Genomic DNA, 16,459 nt, shown 5'->3' with positions numbered 1-16,459 from the left:
AGAATTAACATTCTTTATATAACCCAGTAATCACTATTTACCATGGAAAATTAAAGCATAGGTTCACATAAAAATCTGTATATGAAAGTTCATCACCTAGGGAATTCCATGCAATAGAATACTTTTCAGCAGTAAAAAGCAACTGAGTGTTCAGTTGTACATATAGATACACATAGCAACATAGATGAATCTCAAATGCATTATGCTAAGTGAAAGAAACCAGGCTCAAAAAGTTTCATACTGTATAATTTCATTCATTTGACCTTATGGGAAAGGCAAAGCCATAGTGACATAAGTCAGATTAATGGTTGCTCGGGGCTGGGGTGGGGAAAGGATTCATCATAAAGGATCACAAGGGAAATTTTGGTGGTGATGGAAATATTCTATAGCTTGATTGTAGTAGGGGTTACATGGAAGTAGGAGTTTGTCACAGTCCCTAGAAATGTACGTTTAAAAAAGGTGAATTTTGTTGTAAGTAAATCATACCTCAATAAACCTAGCTTTAAAAAAAGAAAATGGGGGAACCTATAGATTAAAAAAGAAAAAAAAAGACCTCACCATAATGTATAGAACCTATTTGGATCTTGACTTTCTGTTAAAATAAGTTGAGACCATAGGAACATTAAATAATGACTGGATATTTGATGACATTAAGTAATACATACTATTTATAGTAGTGAATTGTTATTGTAGTTATATTAAGAGGAGTCTTCATCTTGGATATACATATTGAAATTTTTACAGATGAAATCATGATACTGGAATTTGCTTCAAAGAAATCTTGCAGTGAGAGTAGGTAAACATGTATAGATGAAATAAGATTGGCTATAGGTTTGTAATTATTGAGGCTGAGTGATTAGTACAATGAGGGTTCATTGTACTGTTTTCTCCACATTTTAAATTATTTTTGAGAATTTTGCATAATAAAAATTAATTAAAGAATTATGGCTCAATTTTACAAATGTATGCTTAGTGAATATACTGGAAGAATAATCTGCAATGAGTATGTAGAGTTTATCCAAGAAATTTAAGCATGGTTTCATACTAAAAATCAATAAAATGTATCACAGTCAAATAAGAAAACCCACCGAATCCTTGCTATAGACACTAAACAGCAGATGCCAAGTAACAGACTTCCAGTGACATTTTTTAAAAACTACAAAAACCCCTCCACTTTTTTCACTAGATGAAGAACTAAAACTCATGATGAGATACCAAAGGATTGTTTCTCAGAGTTCAGTCCATGACTAGCATCTGGGGGCCTTGAAGGTAATAGTTAAAATTAAAATCTGCTGAAACATGGGCCATACACATTAACCTGCTGGAAACACTACAAAAATCCTCTCCTGTTGATCTCTATCTATCTTTCTGGCCTCATTTCTATCCTCCTAGTTCCCCCAAATAATCTCCACTCCTACTCCCCATTCCAGCAACTGAGAACTGATTTAGTCATAGCTCAGTTACTTTATAGAAGGTATTCTAAAATAAATTTGTTTCTCGTCACATCTGATTAAAGACCCCCTCATCCTAGCCCAGCCCAAATTGCATTTTCTTTATGAAATTGTCCCAGACCTGCCCTACCAGCCTTAGCCTAACTTAATTGCTAAGCTATTATATAGTTTTCAATTTTAGAATTTAACAGAGTATGTCATGATTATTTGTTTGCATGTCTTCTCAACCAGATTATGAGTTACATTTGGTCAGGGAAAAAGGTGCATGGTTTTTATTTTTGCTTTTGCCTTCTTTAGCAGTAAGTATACTAACACATACAATAATAATGTAATCTACACTTTAAAAATATAGATTTCTTCAAAATGAGTTGTTTCCGTACTTTGCCAATCATATATAAGGGCAGTTAATAACACACAAAGAAAATATACAGGCAGGCCTGCTTTAAAAGTTTTTCTTTCTTTAATGTGGTATAAAAAAGACTATATATGAAAATGGGGGGAAAAGCAAAGGTGATTATTTCATTGTTGGTTTGTAAAGTGACCCTATACTCATGCAGGACAAGGAAAGAGAACAAAGAAACAGATCACTCCGGATTGGTAGGTGGCAGGTTTAATAAGCAAGGGAGCTTATGCACAAGGCTTGTCTTGGGCGGCTGTCAGACGAGTAGATCTCTGCACTTGACCACCAGAGGCTTAGAGACTTCAACTAGGTTCAGTCACGTATACCATCCAGATAGTTTCAGTAGCACCTTATTCTCTCAGGGCTCTGTCCTTGGAACAGCTATCACTGTGGGAATGATAGGCAGAGCATAGTTCTAAGGACAGGGGAGGAGCTGAGGAACCTCCCACCCATTGCTCAGGTCCAGCTTATGAGTCATCTGGTGGTCATATCCTCTTGATTAACCCCTCCAACATTCATCAATTTTAGAAGTCAGCTATTAAAAATGACTTTGTTAGTACTGTTACTCAGTCATCTATTTCATTTAGCATGTTAAACACCACACTATTTTAAAATTAATTTATAACCACCTTATATATTTTATATTTACTCAATATTATTAAGTATTATATATTAAGATTTAGTACCTACAAATAATTTTAAAGTAATTTAACTTATTAAAGCTAATACGATGAATAATACTAAAGGTCATTGACATTAATGATTTAAATAGCTGATTCATTCTTATGTCAATTGAGAAGTTCATGCAAGTTTTTTTGTTTCGTTTAATTCCAGTTGTGTTGCTTGATACAACAACTGTACTGGGAGAGCTAGGATGGAAAACATATCCATTAAATGGGGTAAGTTTAAATATCTTTTAAAATTGTTTTTCTTGTTAGGTTTTTAGGGTCTGTTATAATAGTTCAAGAAAGAAAAACAGTGTGGTTTTGGCTGTATTAAGTATGAATTATAGTGTATAAATTAAATTACATAGGAAAGATTAAAATGCAATTAGAACTGCTAACCAATGGGAATGATGTATAAAATTATTTGCTTCTAAATTAGTAATTGTTCTTTAATATAGTGTTTATACATAGTAGTATCAGAATAGCTATCATATAAATATTTTCTTTAGAAATAAAATTTTATGTTCAAGACACTTTTATTTTCTGGGTATATGCTTGTTAAATTTGGTAACCTCACTGAGTATTTGTACATAAACAAACTTTAGATTATCATAGCATAAGTGTATTTTCCAGATACTAACAATTTGGTATTCATTAGAAAATATGAGTCAGCTAAAGCAGTATGTGTCTCTTGAACTTGGCAAAAAGATACATTATGATCAGGCTTTTGTTAGCTGAGTGTAGTTGCTTTTGAAAGGCTTATAAGAATATATAATTTACTAAGTACACTTTTCCAGGTACTGACACCATTTTGGCTATGGTTGTACTTGACTTTTTATATGTTTTGATATATTTTGCATCATTTTCACAGTCAGTGTATTCCTACTATTTTTTTCATTTCAAGCTAAAGTAGAAAGGGTGGTTTGTGATGCTTTTTACCTAGATTTTGTCTATTTAAACAAATCTTCAATAATGGAGGTAGTCAGCTGCTTTCAGATATACTTTGGTTAGCTTTCCTTCCTTTTTTTAGAAATGTATTTTTCTCATTCATCACATTCTTCCTTGATGCTGTTTTACATTGCTTTTTCTGTTACATCTACAAATTTAAATCTGAAATAAGTTGGTTGACCCAAAATTGTTTTATATTTTTAGAATCATTCCAGCAATGCTGTTTCAATTTGACCTTTATATTGGCAATTATTCAACAGTTATTCATTAAATGTGTATTTTCAACTAAAAATTCCTATGAAGAGTTTAATCTTTCTGTCTTTAACAGGTTATTTATTTATTTCTATTTGTCTGTTTATAGACTATGGCTTTATTTTTTCTGAAATTTACATTTTATTCTTACAGAGCACTCGTCAAACCATTTCTGAGAATGTATCTTTTAAACTAAGATTATGCTTTTACCTTCATTATCTTATTTTCATTAAAATGAATAAACATCAGTATTCGTTGAGTGTGTTAAGTGTGTTATGTTTATCACAGTTACTTTCAAGAAGTGAATGAAACTTCTTTTTCGGAATACCCTTTCAAGGTATATACATATCTCGTTTTCTCAGTATATGAAGTAACTTATAAGAACTTACAAATATTAAGTAGTTTACAAGCCCCACTTTTTCATTTTCTGGAAAAAAATGACAAAAATATTAACAGTCATACTATCACTGACCTCATCTTGTCATAGCCAAAGGATCACGTGAGGAACAGAAGGAGTTGTGCCCTGTTCTAGTGATTGTGTTTGGCTTGATCAGGCTGCATTTCTTAAAGCAAACTGGTAACCAGGAGACACAGGGACTTACAGAGTTACAAATAAACTTACTGCTATTGTTCTTGTAATGATTTTGTCATAGGTGTTATGAAATGGGGAATTTTTCTACTTCTGATTTATTATAGAGAGAGGGCAGAATTGTTTGAAAAGTGATGCTTACCTCATAGTTTTCTATTTTCCAGACACTGCACTAAGAATTTTATCCTTTTTTTTCACAATTGCCCTATGAGGTATGTCTTAGTTCTCTTTCCCTGTTGGAGAAACCCAGTTTTAAAGACGATAAGGAACAAAATTTACCAAGAAGTTATAGGCCAAATAGTGAGTGACGGATTCCAATTCAAACTAAATTATTTCTGACTCTAATACCTGTATACGTATTATGGTACACTAACAGAGAGGAACATTGGAAACTTTATGAAAAGGCAATTACTTATGTGTGCTGTTTGCATAATTGATTCATATTTTTTTCTCCCCTTGATAAACATACTACTAAACTGAGATGTACATTTTGGGCACCAGCCAAGAATGAACAAGAGGAAAGAGAAAGAAGCAGGGAAGGAGACTACAGTAGAAAATAAATATGATAGAATAAGGTAGAAAAGGAAAAGATGGTTAAAAATTCATTGAGCATTTACCATATGCTAGGCTTTGTTCAAAGCACTTTACTCACATGAGTCCTAGAAATCAAGTATGAATTTTCCTTATTGAAAGATGTGAAAATTGAACTTCAGGTATATTAAATAACTTCTTCATGGTCACAGAGCAAGGAAATAATGCAGCAGAATTTCTAAGCCAAACATATTTTAATCTTCACATGTATTTCACAGTAGGTGCTTTTTATTTCTTTGAAGATTCTACCATGTAAAGATAAAGGGCAATGAGCAATACGTATAGACTACAGAGGGAACAATAACACATGGATTCAGACATTCAAAAGTAAATTGAATACTCAATTAACTTGGAATAGGCTATTTTACTTTTAGATTATCCCCCCCAAATAATAATGCATATATGGCAAGTGTCAGCAGTAGGAATACTTGAAAATAGGAGCACATGGACATATTTTATAATACATATGGATAAAGCTTCATGAATTAGATAAAACAGAGGTGAACCAAGGGAAACAATAAACTGGATAGGTGACCTAAGTAAATTTTAAAGAAAACATACAACTTAAATTTCTCTTTTAATGAAGAGGATAGATTACGGACAGAAATAGAGCTTTACTTAGTGCTATTTGTAGTTTAAAACAAGTAAGGAAATAATTAGTAAGGATAGAAAAACTTTGAAAACAGTCTTCTAAAAATGGCAAGAATGAAAATCATCTAGACATCATAATTGGTTAAATAATTTAAAATCTATAGGAACTGTAAATCAGTGTATAACATTTAAACTACCATTTATATCTGTGTATTAAAATTATAATTAAATCTATTTGACATTGTGTAATTTTTTAAAGTTCTCAGGTTTTTTGAGCCATGCTAATTTGAATGGCCATTTTAACTAAAGTTGCCTTTTCTCAGAGACACTACTTCAGTTGTTTTTACAAATATGTCATGGGTAGAAAAGACAATAGATGATATATTTGACAATCTTATGATATAATATATATTTGGTGTTTCTCTGAATAAAGTATTTCCTAGGAGTAACTTTCAAATCAATAAAATTTTTTTCCATAAAGAATTGAACTAAGAGATATTTTTGAAATCATATAATGTATGATTTATATTATGAATCATATAAAATATATGCTTTAGTAATTTAGTAAATTTAGTAAATTAATTCATAGTGGTTTTAATTTTTGTTGAGTTTTTTTTTTTTTTTACTAAAAATACCTATTCCACCCTTAGTAACATGCTGATGTAATTACAAGAGTAGGCATTCATGATGTGCCTGTAAACAAAACCATTACTGATTATTTGAATATAACATAAGCACCTCTGGTTAGCAAATATGGAAAATAGATGAATAGTTTTGAGCAAATGACATTTTAGGCTTGCAACAATTAAAAGAAAATATATTTATTTTCTTGCTTGCTTGTCAACTCATTTTTGCCAACATCGAAAATACACTTTCTGTTTTTAAAAGTCATGTCCAGAATTCAATTTAACACATTTCTCTTGTTCCATGTACTCTTTAGCAGTTTGGAAATAGGTCTACACAATCATAAGGCCAGAGAGAGTATCTTCAGGTAGTTTCGAGTAATGTTTTGTGAAAGAATAATAAAGGGAAGGATGAATTCTGCTTGAGGAAGATTGGTAGTAGGATGTGACCATCAGCTCTTTCTTATAATCTAAGGAATCACATATGGGCTGGAAGAGAGGGTAGAAGGCACCTTTTAGGAAAAGAGAGTGGCTTGAAGACAGGCACCGAATTCTTAAATGTATGCATTAAGTTTTAGGGACGTTGAGAATAATTTGTGTGGCTGAAGAGAAGGGATGTGGTGGGAAATAAGGCTACGATTATAGGCTAAGCTGTACTGTAGGAGACTTAGAATTTCAGTGTCTTCATTGATTTATATAGTGTGTATCTCAGCCCCTGTAAGTAGAAGTACTTTCTGGATTTGCTTAAACAATAAAAAATTATTGAAGCTTTCTTTTGTTTAAGACAATAACATAAACCCTTGGAAATGAAAGACACCTTGGAAAATTGTTAGCAAAGGATGTTCAAAATATAGGTGTTCTTATTGATATGTTGAGAACAGAGTGAAGTTGAATAATTATATTTGTATAGAGTATGGAGCTTGGTTTTAGAAAAGAATGAATACTTCAGTGATTGGGAACCAGTGGTTGTAATTCTTAACACTGTGCTCTCACTGTCTAATGTCAAGAATTTTATATCTACATAATTCAAAACTGTTAAGAACTTTATCCTGTAAGTGTCCCTTCTATCCTTTATCTGTCTATGTACTACACTAAGGTAATAAAATTATGATGATCTCATGGAGTAGCTAACAGAGTGCCATGATAATCAATGAAAGAATGCTGCGTCAATAAAAATTTTTGCATAGCACTATAGAAGTTATGTGAATACTGTAAAAGTGTTTTCACAAACGTTAAGTATAGGCATATGCCCTGGATTTTCTATTTGCTATTAGTAACTAATAATTGGTTAATACGAAATCTTACTCTGTGCAAAACTGAAGGACATATTTCAGTTTTGAAAATCTCCTGGGAAGGAAGCAGCTAATCTTTAAGAATTCATGCTATTTTAATGCTAATGAGAAAAAAAGAAACATGAAAGACATGGCTCAGGCAATAACTTTGTACAAAAGAAGCAATTAAAAAATATATATCTCCTGAGTTTGTTCTCATAATCTGAAAATGTATGAAAAAAATTATATAAATTTTCTTGACACATTAACACTCATGTTTACTCCTTTTCTTTGATATTTTTATTTATTCAATTTATTTTTAGCCAATATATAACATTGTACATGAAAGAGAATACAGTAAGAGGGCCTGTAAGTTAAATGTGACATTCAAAATCCTTAATACCCTTTACATATCAGTCCCTATTCAGTGCCACACAACCGTGGGGGGTTGTCATATTGGGGCATCTTGGCTCAGTATTAACTCTGACTAATAAAAAGTAATTGCTGTTAACCAGAAAAATAAAAGACTTTTCATAATATAAAAATTGGATTCCATGATTAAAAACTTATATTGTTTCCTTTGAGCTTTAGTAGTTATATTTGATACTTCTTAAAATTTAATAGCCATGTGGCTTTTTTATTTAATACTGTAATTGAAAAGATAAGTGACTTATTTGGGTAGCCACATGCTGGTTTTTAAAGGTACTTATACCTGAATAAAACCTGTTAGTTAAAGCATAGTATTTCATCATAATAATAAGTCCATAAAATATTGTTTAATTTATACCTAAAATTATACATACTTAATGTTGATGAAAAAACTTGATTTTTAAGCACCCTATCAACTTAGATGATCATTAGGGTTTGAATAATGCAAGATCATACAGGGTATATGATCTTACCTGTTAAATATAGTGAATTAGTGTTACGAAATTTACCCTGAGATAGAAAAAAGGGATACAAGTCATTCATGCCTAAATAAAAGTTATGAGTGAACCTAACAATTCAGTCATTAATGATTCTTATAATGAAAAAACTAATGATTTTTATAATAAAAGAGGCTTATATTGCAATTAAACTGTGTAGACAGCTACTTTATTCCATATGTCAGAGCCCATTATTTCCTAATATCATTGTTCCAAAGTTGAAAAATCAAAGGTAGAATGTGTTTATGATAGAGAATAGAATACCTGCTAATACTGATAGTTAATTTCTGTATTTCGTATAGTAAGAACCAATTTATCATAGTAGCTTATTTTAGTGCTGCATTTTTATTCATTTTGTAATACATAGAAATTATCCAAAACTACATGTATGTGTTTGAATTCTGAAAATATTTATAAGGTTATAATTTCTGTTAAAAATAGATGTGTCAGTTATTGTTTTCAAAACTGATATCTAGATAGTTTTCCTTGAGAAACTTCACAACATATGTGGTAGTTTTCTAAATATCTGTCATATTAATTTCAATCATATTGTTTCACATTTGAAAGAAATTGCTTTTCAGTTTTGAACGTTTCTATTGTCCTATCCCCAAACTCAGAGATTCTTGCCTTAGTTATGTCCAGTCTGTTAATGAGCCCATCAGAGGCATTCTTCATTTTCCATTACATTGTTCTTGATCTCTAGCATTACTTTTTGATTCGTTCTTAGGATTTCCATCTCTTTTCATACGTCTTCTTACATGTTGTCCAAGTTATCCATTGAAGCCTTTAGCAAATTAAAAAATCCCTGGTCTGATAATTCCAATATTCCTGACATATCTGACTCTGATTCTGATGCTTCTTCTCTTTAAACAGTGTTTTTTGACTGTTAGTACATCTTGTAATTTTTAATTGGAAGGTGGACATGATGTGTGGGTAAAAGGAACTGAGGTAAATAGGCCTTTAGTAATACAGTGGTAAGCTGTGGGGGGAGAGAAAGTGTTTTATAGTCCTATAATTAAGTCTAAGGCTTTTGGTGAGCCTGTACCCCTGGACTGTGAACTTGACCAGGGCTTCTCAATTTCCTTTTTCCCCCTTAGGTGGACAGGATGGCTAGAGGGAGCTGAAGTTAGGTATCTCCCTCCTCCTACATGGAAGCCTACAGCTGGATAGAGCTGGGTATTTTCCTTTCCTCAAGTAGATTAGGCTCTGTCAAAACCCCAGCAGGCAGGTAGGGCTCTGGTAAAGTACTTTTTCCTTAGGGCAGACCTTGTTAAGAAGAGCCGAGTGCTCTGGCATATTTCAAAGTGGTTCTTTTACATTTACTACTGTTAGCAACATTGTATAGTATATAAGTGGCTGAAACATTTGCTTAAAAAGTTTCACAAATTATGATTGTACTTAATTTTCTCTACCTTCTGTTTTTATTCAATGAACTGTCTGAATTTTTCACTTTCTCATCACCTCAATCACTACTGGTAGCAGTTGGCTTTATTTTCAAGTCCATTTAATCTAAAAAATGAATCAAGCTTTTATGCCTTTGATTACATGACATTACTGCTGCTATTCTTTCAATAAAGGGAGACATCAGAGTTGCCCATGGTATGCAGTTTGAGTAGTAGACCATGACACTCCCAGGAGCTTATAGAAATTTAGTTCCACATATCTTGGCTTCACAGGAGACCTACTGTAAATTTCTAACCCCAAACATTCAAATTGTTAATGTCATGGGTCTGCAATAAAAACTGTGCTTAAACATTTTATATATTTTTCATTTAATCCTAATAATGCCTATGTGAAGTAAGTATTATTAGCATCATCATTTTACAAATGAAAAAGCTGAACCTGAGAAAAGTTACATCACCTGCCCAAGTGTGTGGTGACATTTAGCTGGTACTAAAGCCAGCGTCATCTCAATTCCAAAACCAGTATCCAAAACCAGCGTAACATGGATTGATTTTCAACACTGTGATTGGTGCTATGGAGAGTGTAAAATAATCTATACATTCGCTCAAGTGCAGTCTTAATCTAGTTACAGTGTTATTACAATGATCCAGATTTTGTGTCAAAAGATACGTGGTTACTGAGAAGTGCTAAAAAAAATATTAATTCATCTTTGAAGACCAAAGGATATCCCCAAGCTAAGAATGGTTAATTATTAAGTACAGTTGTTTAGTTAGTGGCATAACAATATTTGGTGCATGTTTAGATTGTTTACATATTTTTTTCTCTTAGAAAAGAACTAAAGAAATATTCCTCTAGTGTATTTCTTCTGAGTCTGTTCTTTCGTGTCTCATTTTTAATAAATATGTCTTTATACATGTCTGTTATTGACTGTAAGCTAAAGGGTAAAATACAGAGTAGTCCAACACAAAACCCAAAACATCCTTGTCGAAATAAGTATATTAGAAATGTTATTGAAATTAGAGAACACAATTAGAGAAATGTTAGAGCTTGTCCTTCTCACACCATCTTCTAAGTAAATTGACCAAGAGGCTTGTTGAGGGATTTCCACTATGGTTAGTGCCCAGGTGCCCTATTCCTTCAACCATAACTTAATGAGACAAAGGTAGACACCTGGCTGAAAGACAGCCAATTAATTGGCTAATCAGCTACCTGTCATCTCTCACATATGATTTCCATAAATGGCTAAAGCAATCACATTCCTTTTTAGGAATTTAGGATTTCTAAGTTCAGAGCTGAATGGAAATGGCAATCAGAAACTTCTGCCATAAAGATTCACTGAAAGATTCATGCATAGAAAAGGAGTATAGCAGAGGGGCTCTGATAAACCAGAATCACGTGCAAGTGAAAGTTCTAAGAGAACAGAAAACAAAACAAAACAAAACAGTAGTTGAAGGGCAACCAGTCAGTAGTAAGAGAATGGAGAACATAGCACATGCAGAGAAAAAACATGAGAAAATGTAGAGTGGGGTAGTCCGTACTTCCAGAGCTGACCAGGTTACTGCTAAATCTCCAGGTGCAGATCTTTAATATTTTAAAAATAAATTCCCTTTGCATGAGCTACCAAATTGTAAAGGTAGATTGTAAACTTGATCATGATGACGATGATGATGATGACTACAATGACGACAGGAGAAAAAATAGGAGATGGCACTATATTGAGTTTGACCAGGAAACGTGAAAAGCCATGGAAGTTAGAACTCCTTGAGGATAATACAGCAACATGAATCATCCAGAGCTATAGGCCTTCTTTTTTTTTTTTTAAGATCTTTATTGGAGTATAATTGATTTACAATGGTGTGTTACTTTCTGCTTTATAACAAAGTGAATCAGTTATACATATGTTCCCATATCTCTTCCCTCTTGTGTCTCCCTCCCTCCCACCCTCCCTATCCCACCCCTCTAGGTGGTCACAAAGCACCGAGCTGATCTCCCTGTGCTATGCGGCTGCTTCCCGCTAGCTAGCTATTTTACGTTTGGTAGTGTATATATGTCCATGCCATTCTCTCAGTTTGTCACAGTTTACCCTTCCCCCTCCCCGTATTATAGGCCTTCTTTTATCAAATCTTGCATGGGTAAATGATCTCCCCTGCATGTGGGCAATCAGGGAAACAGGTGAATAAATATACATAGTTTATTAGAACCCATAAATTTTTAAATATTTAATACCTGAGCAACTATGAGATGTGACACTTCTCTCTGCAGTATCTCAGAATATTCCTTCTTGTATAGCAAACCCTACAAGTAAATACGTAAGTAAATGGCTTTCTGCCTTATTTTTCACTGGTTGAAAGAACATGTATTGGATAATGATGAAATTAATTCTGTGGTAAGGAAGAGAAGTAAGAGAAAAGCAGATAACAATGAATTAGGAAATCAGAATTGAAAGTATTTACTGACATCTGTGAATATGTAATTAGCTTATATTCTCAGGGAAGCTGAAAAATAAGTACGTATGCTATTCATTTTCCAGTATCTCCATTGTTCCTTTTTTTTTTTTTTTTTTGCGGTACACGGGCCTCTCACTGTTGTGGCCTCTCCCGTCGTGGAGCATAGGCTCCGGACGTGCAGGCTCAGCGGCCATGGCTCACGGGCCCAGCCACTCCGCAGCATGTGGGATCCTCCCAGACCGGGGCACGAACCCGCGTCCCCTGCATCGGCAGGTGGACTGTCAACCACTATGCCACCTGGGAAGCCCTCCACTGTTCCTTAATGTATAGTCTGGAAGGTGTCTTCTCGTAAACATATCTATTTTTAAAGATATGGGTTACTTTAAGCCATTACCCTTGATTTACATAATATAGTCTTTTCTTTATTTTATTTTTTGCATTGTTACTCATGAAACTTTAACTTTGTCTCCTACTTCTGAGAGAAGTTTCCAGTTGTCCTTTTAAAATGAACTCCCAAATTGTATATTCTAAGCTAAGATTCTGGTTTTATCAGAAAGTTCTAATTATTTTAACTATAGTCATTTCAAATATTTATAAACCATTTCATTTATAAATGAAAGAGTCTATACTCAATCCAAAGTAAGCACATACAAAGTTAAATTCTCTCACGAAACCCTAAAGGATTATTAGTGAAATACTTAACAACTAAATGAAATATAGTAGGCCAGGGATTTTTATAAATTTGTTTGTATTTTAAGTGATTGACTTACTCTTATGCCCCATAACCAGTCACCAAGTCCTGCTGATTCTACCTCCTAAAGCTCTTTCAAATCAGTCTTTATCATCAGTGCATCAATCTGGGTCCTCATCATTCTCCAAATTACCATGGTTGTGTTTTAAATTATCCACTTGCTTTGGGTCTTCTCTGGCCCCTTCCACCAACCTTTCCAATCCATCCTTCATTTGTTGCCAGAACTGATCTTCTAAAGTGAAGATCTGATCCTGTCTCTACCCTACCTAACCCCTGCTTCCCTTACCTATATCATTTAACCTGTGACCCATAGCTGCCTCTCCATTTTTATCTTCATCCACTCCACCTTCTACCTTTTACTAAAGAGACTTTTGTGTTGATAATTTCTTCCATGTTAGTAACTTGCTTCCTCTTTTCTCTGGATATAAGACAGTGCTGTTGAGTTTATCTGGAAAGTTCTCTTACCAATCCCCACCTTCTCTGGCTTTCTCTTACTTTTTTTTTTTTGTAAAGACAATTTTCAGTCTTTTCTGGGAAAACTTATACTGTCAAAGATTGAATTAAGAATCTTTTTTGGGGGACACCAGGAACTCAGTGCATATCACAGTGTTTATCTCACAATATTTAAATGTCCGTCTCTTACTAGATTTTAAACTGTTGGAGGAATGGATTGGGTGTGTCATTTTGAGTTAGTGACTACCATATGACAGATGTTCAGTAAAAGTTGGTTGGATAGCTAAATAGATGTACAAGTAACAAATTATTCTACATACATATTGGTTAAAGGCTGTATTCTGCAAATCTCATTGGAGCTGGAACAGTTTGTTATTAACTTTGGGCATAATCAGATGTGACAAAAATACTAAATGATTGTGAAAATGGAACCCTTTTCTTATTCAGGATTGGTTTAGAGTACGGGTAGAAAAGTGTATATGTTTACTCTCATTTTTGTATTTTAGAGAATCCATTCATTTTCTCATTATCAATTTTCTCACTAAAATTGAAATTGAAAGGTGAGTGGGAAAGATATTTACCTACGAAATAAAAAGACTATAAAAGAGCTTATAAGCTATTTAAGCAACACTAATCAAGACATAATACACTTTCAAAGAATTAATGACTGGTTTAGAGCAGTGGATGAACTGAATCACATCTGGGAAATATTAACCCCAGACAGTTATTAGTACTGCACCTTGTTATTAAGATGAGAATAAAAAATAGACCATATGGATTTTTAATGGTTGATAGATGGACTGAAAATTTTAGAGAATTTATACTAACCAGTCAAGCTTTCAAAAAGCATAGGTCAGCATTAAATGTTAAATAGATTTTGTACTCTGAATTCCATGCAATTAGTATTTTGAACTAATGTACCATAGTAAGCAAAATAGGTTCTTCAAGTGGATTGACTTTATTTTAGCAAAAAAACCCAGTTGTGCTCATAAATGTGATGCTTAACTTAGTCTTCATCTCCCCCATAATTAGGTAGCAATGTATACCAAATATTTCAATGAAATTAAAAAAGTCTTTAAATAAGAGAATGAATCTAGGATTTAAAATATATAAAAACAGACACACACACGTATATACATAAATGCACATCTATATATATGCAGACCACATTTGGAGAGGTAAAATTAAATCTGTATTATTGATTTAGATATCTCAATTTAATAATGTTATTCACTTAATCAAATTATCTGCTTAACTTAAATGTAGTGCTTTCTGATGCACACTAGAAGGATTTTTTCATGGTTCCTATTAAGAATTGCTCTAAGAAATACCCACATTGTAAATCATTTTTTTTTTTTTTTTTTTTTGCTGTACGCGGGCCTCTCACTGTTGTGGCCTCTCCCGTTGCGGAGCACAGTCTCCGGATGTGCAGGCTCAGCGGCCATGGCTCACGGGCCTAGCCGCTCCGTGGCATGTGGGATCTTCCCGGACCGGGGCATGAACCCATGTCCCCTGCATCGGCAGGCAGATTCTTAACCACTGCGCCACCAGGGAAGCCCCACATTGTAAATCTTAAAGTAAATAAATAGGTATAGCAAACGTATTATAGTTATTTTTATTCTTTCTATCTATAAACACTGTATTAATTATTTGGATGACCATAAGCCCTGGTTGGCCTGGAATAGTCCTGTTTTTTTTTCTGTTGTCATATAATAATTATTAATTGTGCCCCATTTATTTTTAAAAGTGGTCCTCATTTGGATGATAAATTGTATGGTCACTCTAATATTAGTTCAGGTAATGTTAACCAAATTACAAATAAACATTAAATGTGTGATAATTCAAACATAAAAGAATATTATTCTCACTTTTGTAATAGTTTAAAGTGAGTTTTTCCCGGTGGTCAGGAGTTCTTCCTCCTCCTTGTATGGAAAGGGTAACTGTCCTCCTCAAAATTTCAGAAGTGGGACACAGTACTTCTTATATCTTACTGGCTACAACACATTCACATTACTACACCTAACTACAAGGGAGGTGGAAAATTTAAGTTATCCTGGGAAGAGGAAGAAATGGACTTTAGGTGAATGGACTAAACTACTAGTTGTCACCCGATATCCATTCTCCTTTTTTTTGCTCTTATTAACAGAACCTTGATTTTGAAGAGGTGATATATCCAACTATAAAACCCTACAGTTTCTAGTGTATTTTGCTGTTAGTTGTGACCAGAATACTATTCTAGCCAATGAGATGTAAATGGAGGTGTTTCGTGGAATTTCCAGGAAAGCTGCTTAAAATGAGCTCTGTCAACTAGAGGTCAGCCTTTTGGATTAATACATTTCCCTTTTGCTGTCTAGAATGCAGATATGATGTCTAGCTCTTCAGCAGACACCTTGAATCCTAAGGTGAATTTGAGGATAAGATCACGTGCTAGGATGATAGAGTTGCATTAAAATTGTATGTGTGCTGTTGACTTCAGTAACATTAGAATATTGCCTTATATAATATTAAGTGAAATAAAGAGCAAAAAATTTCTAGTCTTTATTTTTAAAATGTATATGTTGGAACAACATGAGAGGAAATATTAATAAAACCACTTATTAAGAATGTTTTACTCTAGGTCATGAGAATATGGTGATTTCGGTTTTTGTTCATATTTTCTATTTTTTAAAATTCTCTACAATAGGTTTATATTTCTTTTAATATTAAAATAGAACATTTACTGAATGTATATTTTATTTATTATGTTCTAGTACATATTTTATTAATTAGTATTATTGTGTAATTTTAAGAGGATTTAGTGTGGTTTAGTGTTGATATTTTCCCAACGATCAAATGTTAGTAGAAAATGACTTCAAAATACCCCTGGAATCCAGAGCTTAATATAAAAAATTAGCATATATATTAGATTAGATATATGTAGAAATATACCTTAAAATACTATTATATGCTTCCTGAGATTAGAAATAAGAATAAGCAGAATCTGATTTTATTAGATACTAAGAGATGTTATCTACGATTGATATAAAAAATAAGAAAGGCTGCCTCAATTCAAATGGTAGAAATTGTGATTCAGAGCAGAAAGAATTGTCAGTGTTTA

General features: G+C 33.1%; 1 protein-coding gene across 4 annotated transcripts in view; it reads left to right on the top strand.

Moving 5' to 3' along the window:
* Nucleotides 1-16,459, top strand: part of EPHA6 (EPH receptor A6) — a gene marked incomplete at its 5' end in the record, with an annotated part of 845,284 nt that overhangs the window by 38,294 nt on the left and 790,531 nt on the right. For all 4 annotated transcript variants that reach the window (XM_082625310.1, XM_082625308.1, XM_082625309.1 and 1 more), the window contains one exon: nt 2,686-2,750. In XM_082625310.1, coding sequence (XP_082481436.1) covers nt 2,686-2,750 — 65 coding nt within the window. The remainder of the gene's footprint in view (nt 1-2,685; nt 2,751-16,459) is intronic.

Source organism: Mesoplodon mirus (genome assembly GCF_964341445.2).
Source record: "Mesoplodon mirus genome assembly, chromosome: 6".
In the NCBI taxonomy this organism is placed as follows: domain Eukaryota; kingdom Metazoa; phylum Chordata; class Mammalia; order Artiodactyla; family Ziphiidae; genus Mesoplodon; species Mesoplodon mirus.
The sequence above is the reverse complement of the archived record's forward strand: the minus strand, read 5'-3'. Positions and strand labels throughout refer to the sequence as shown.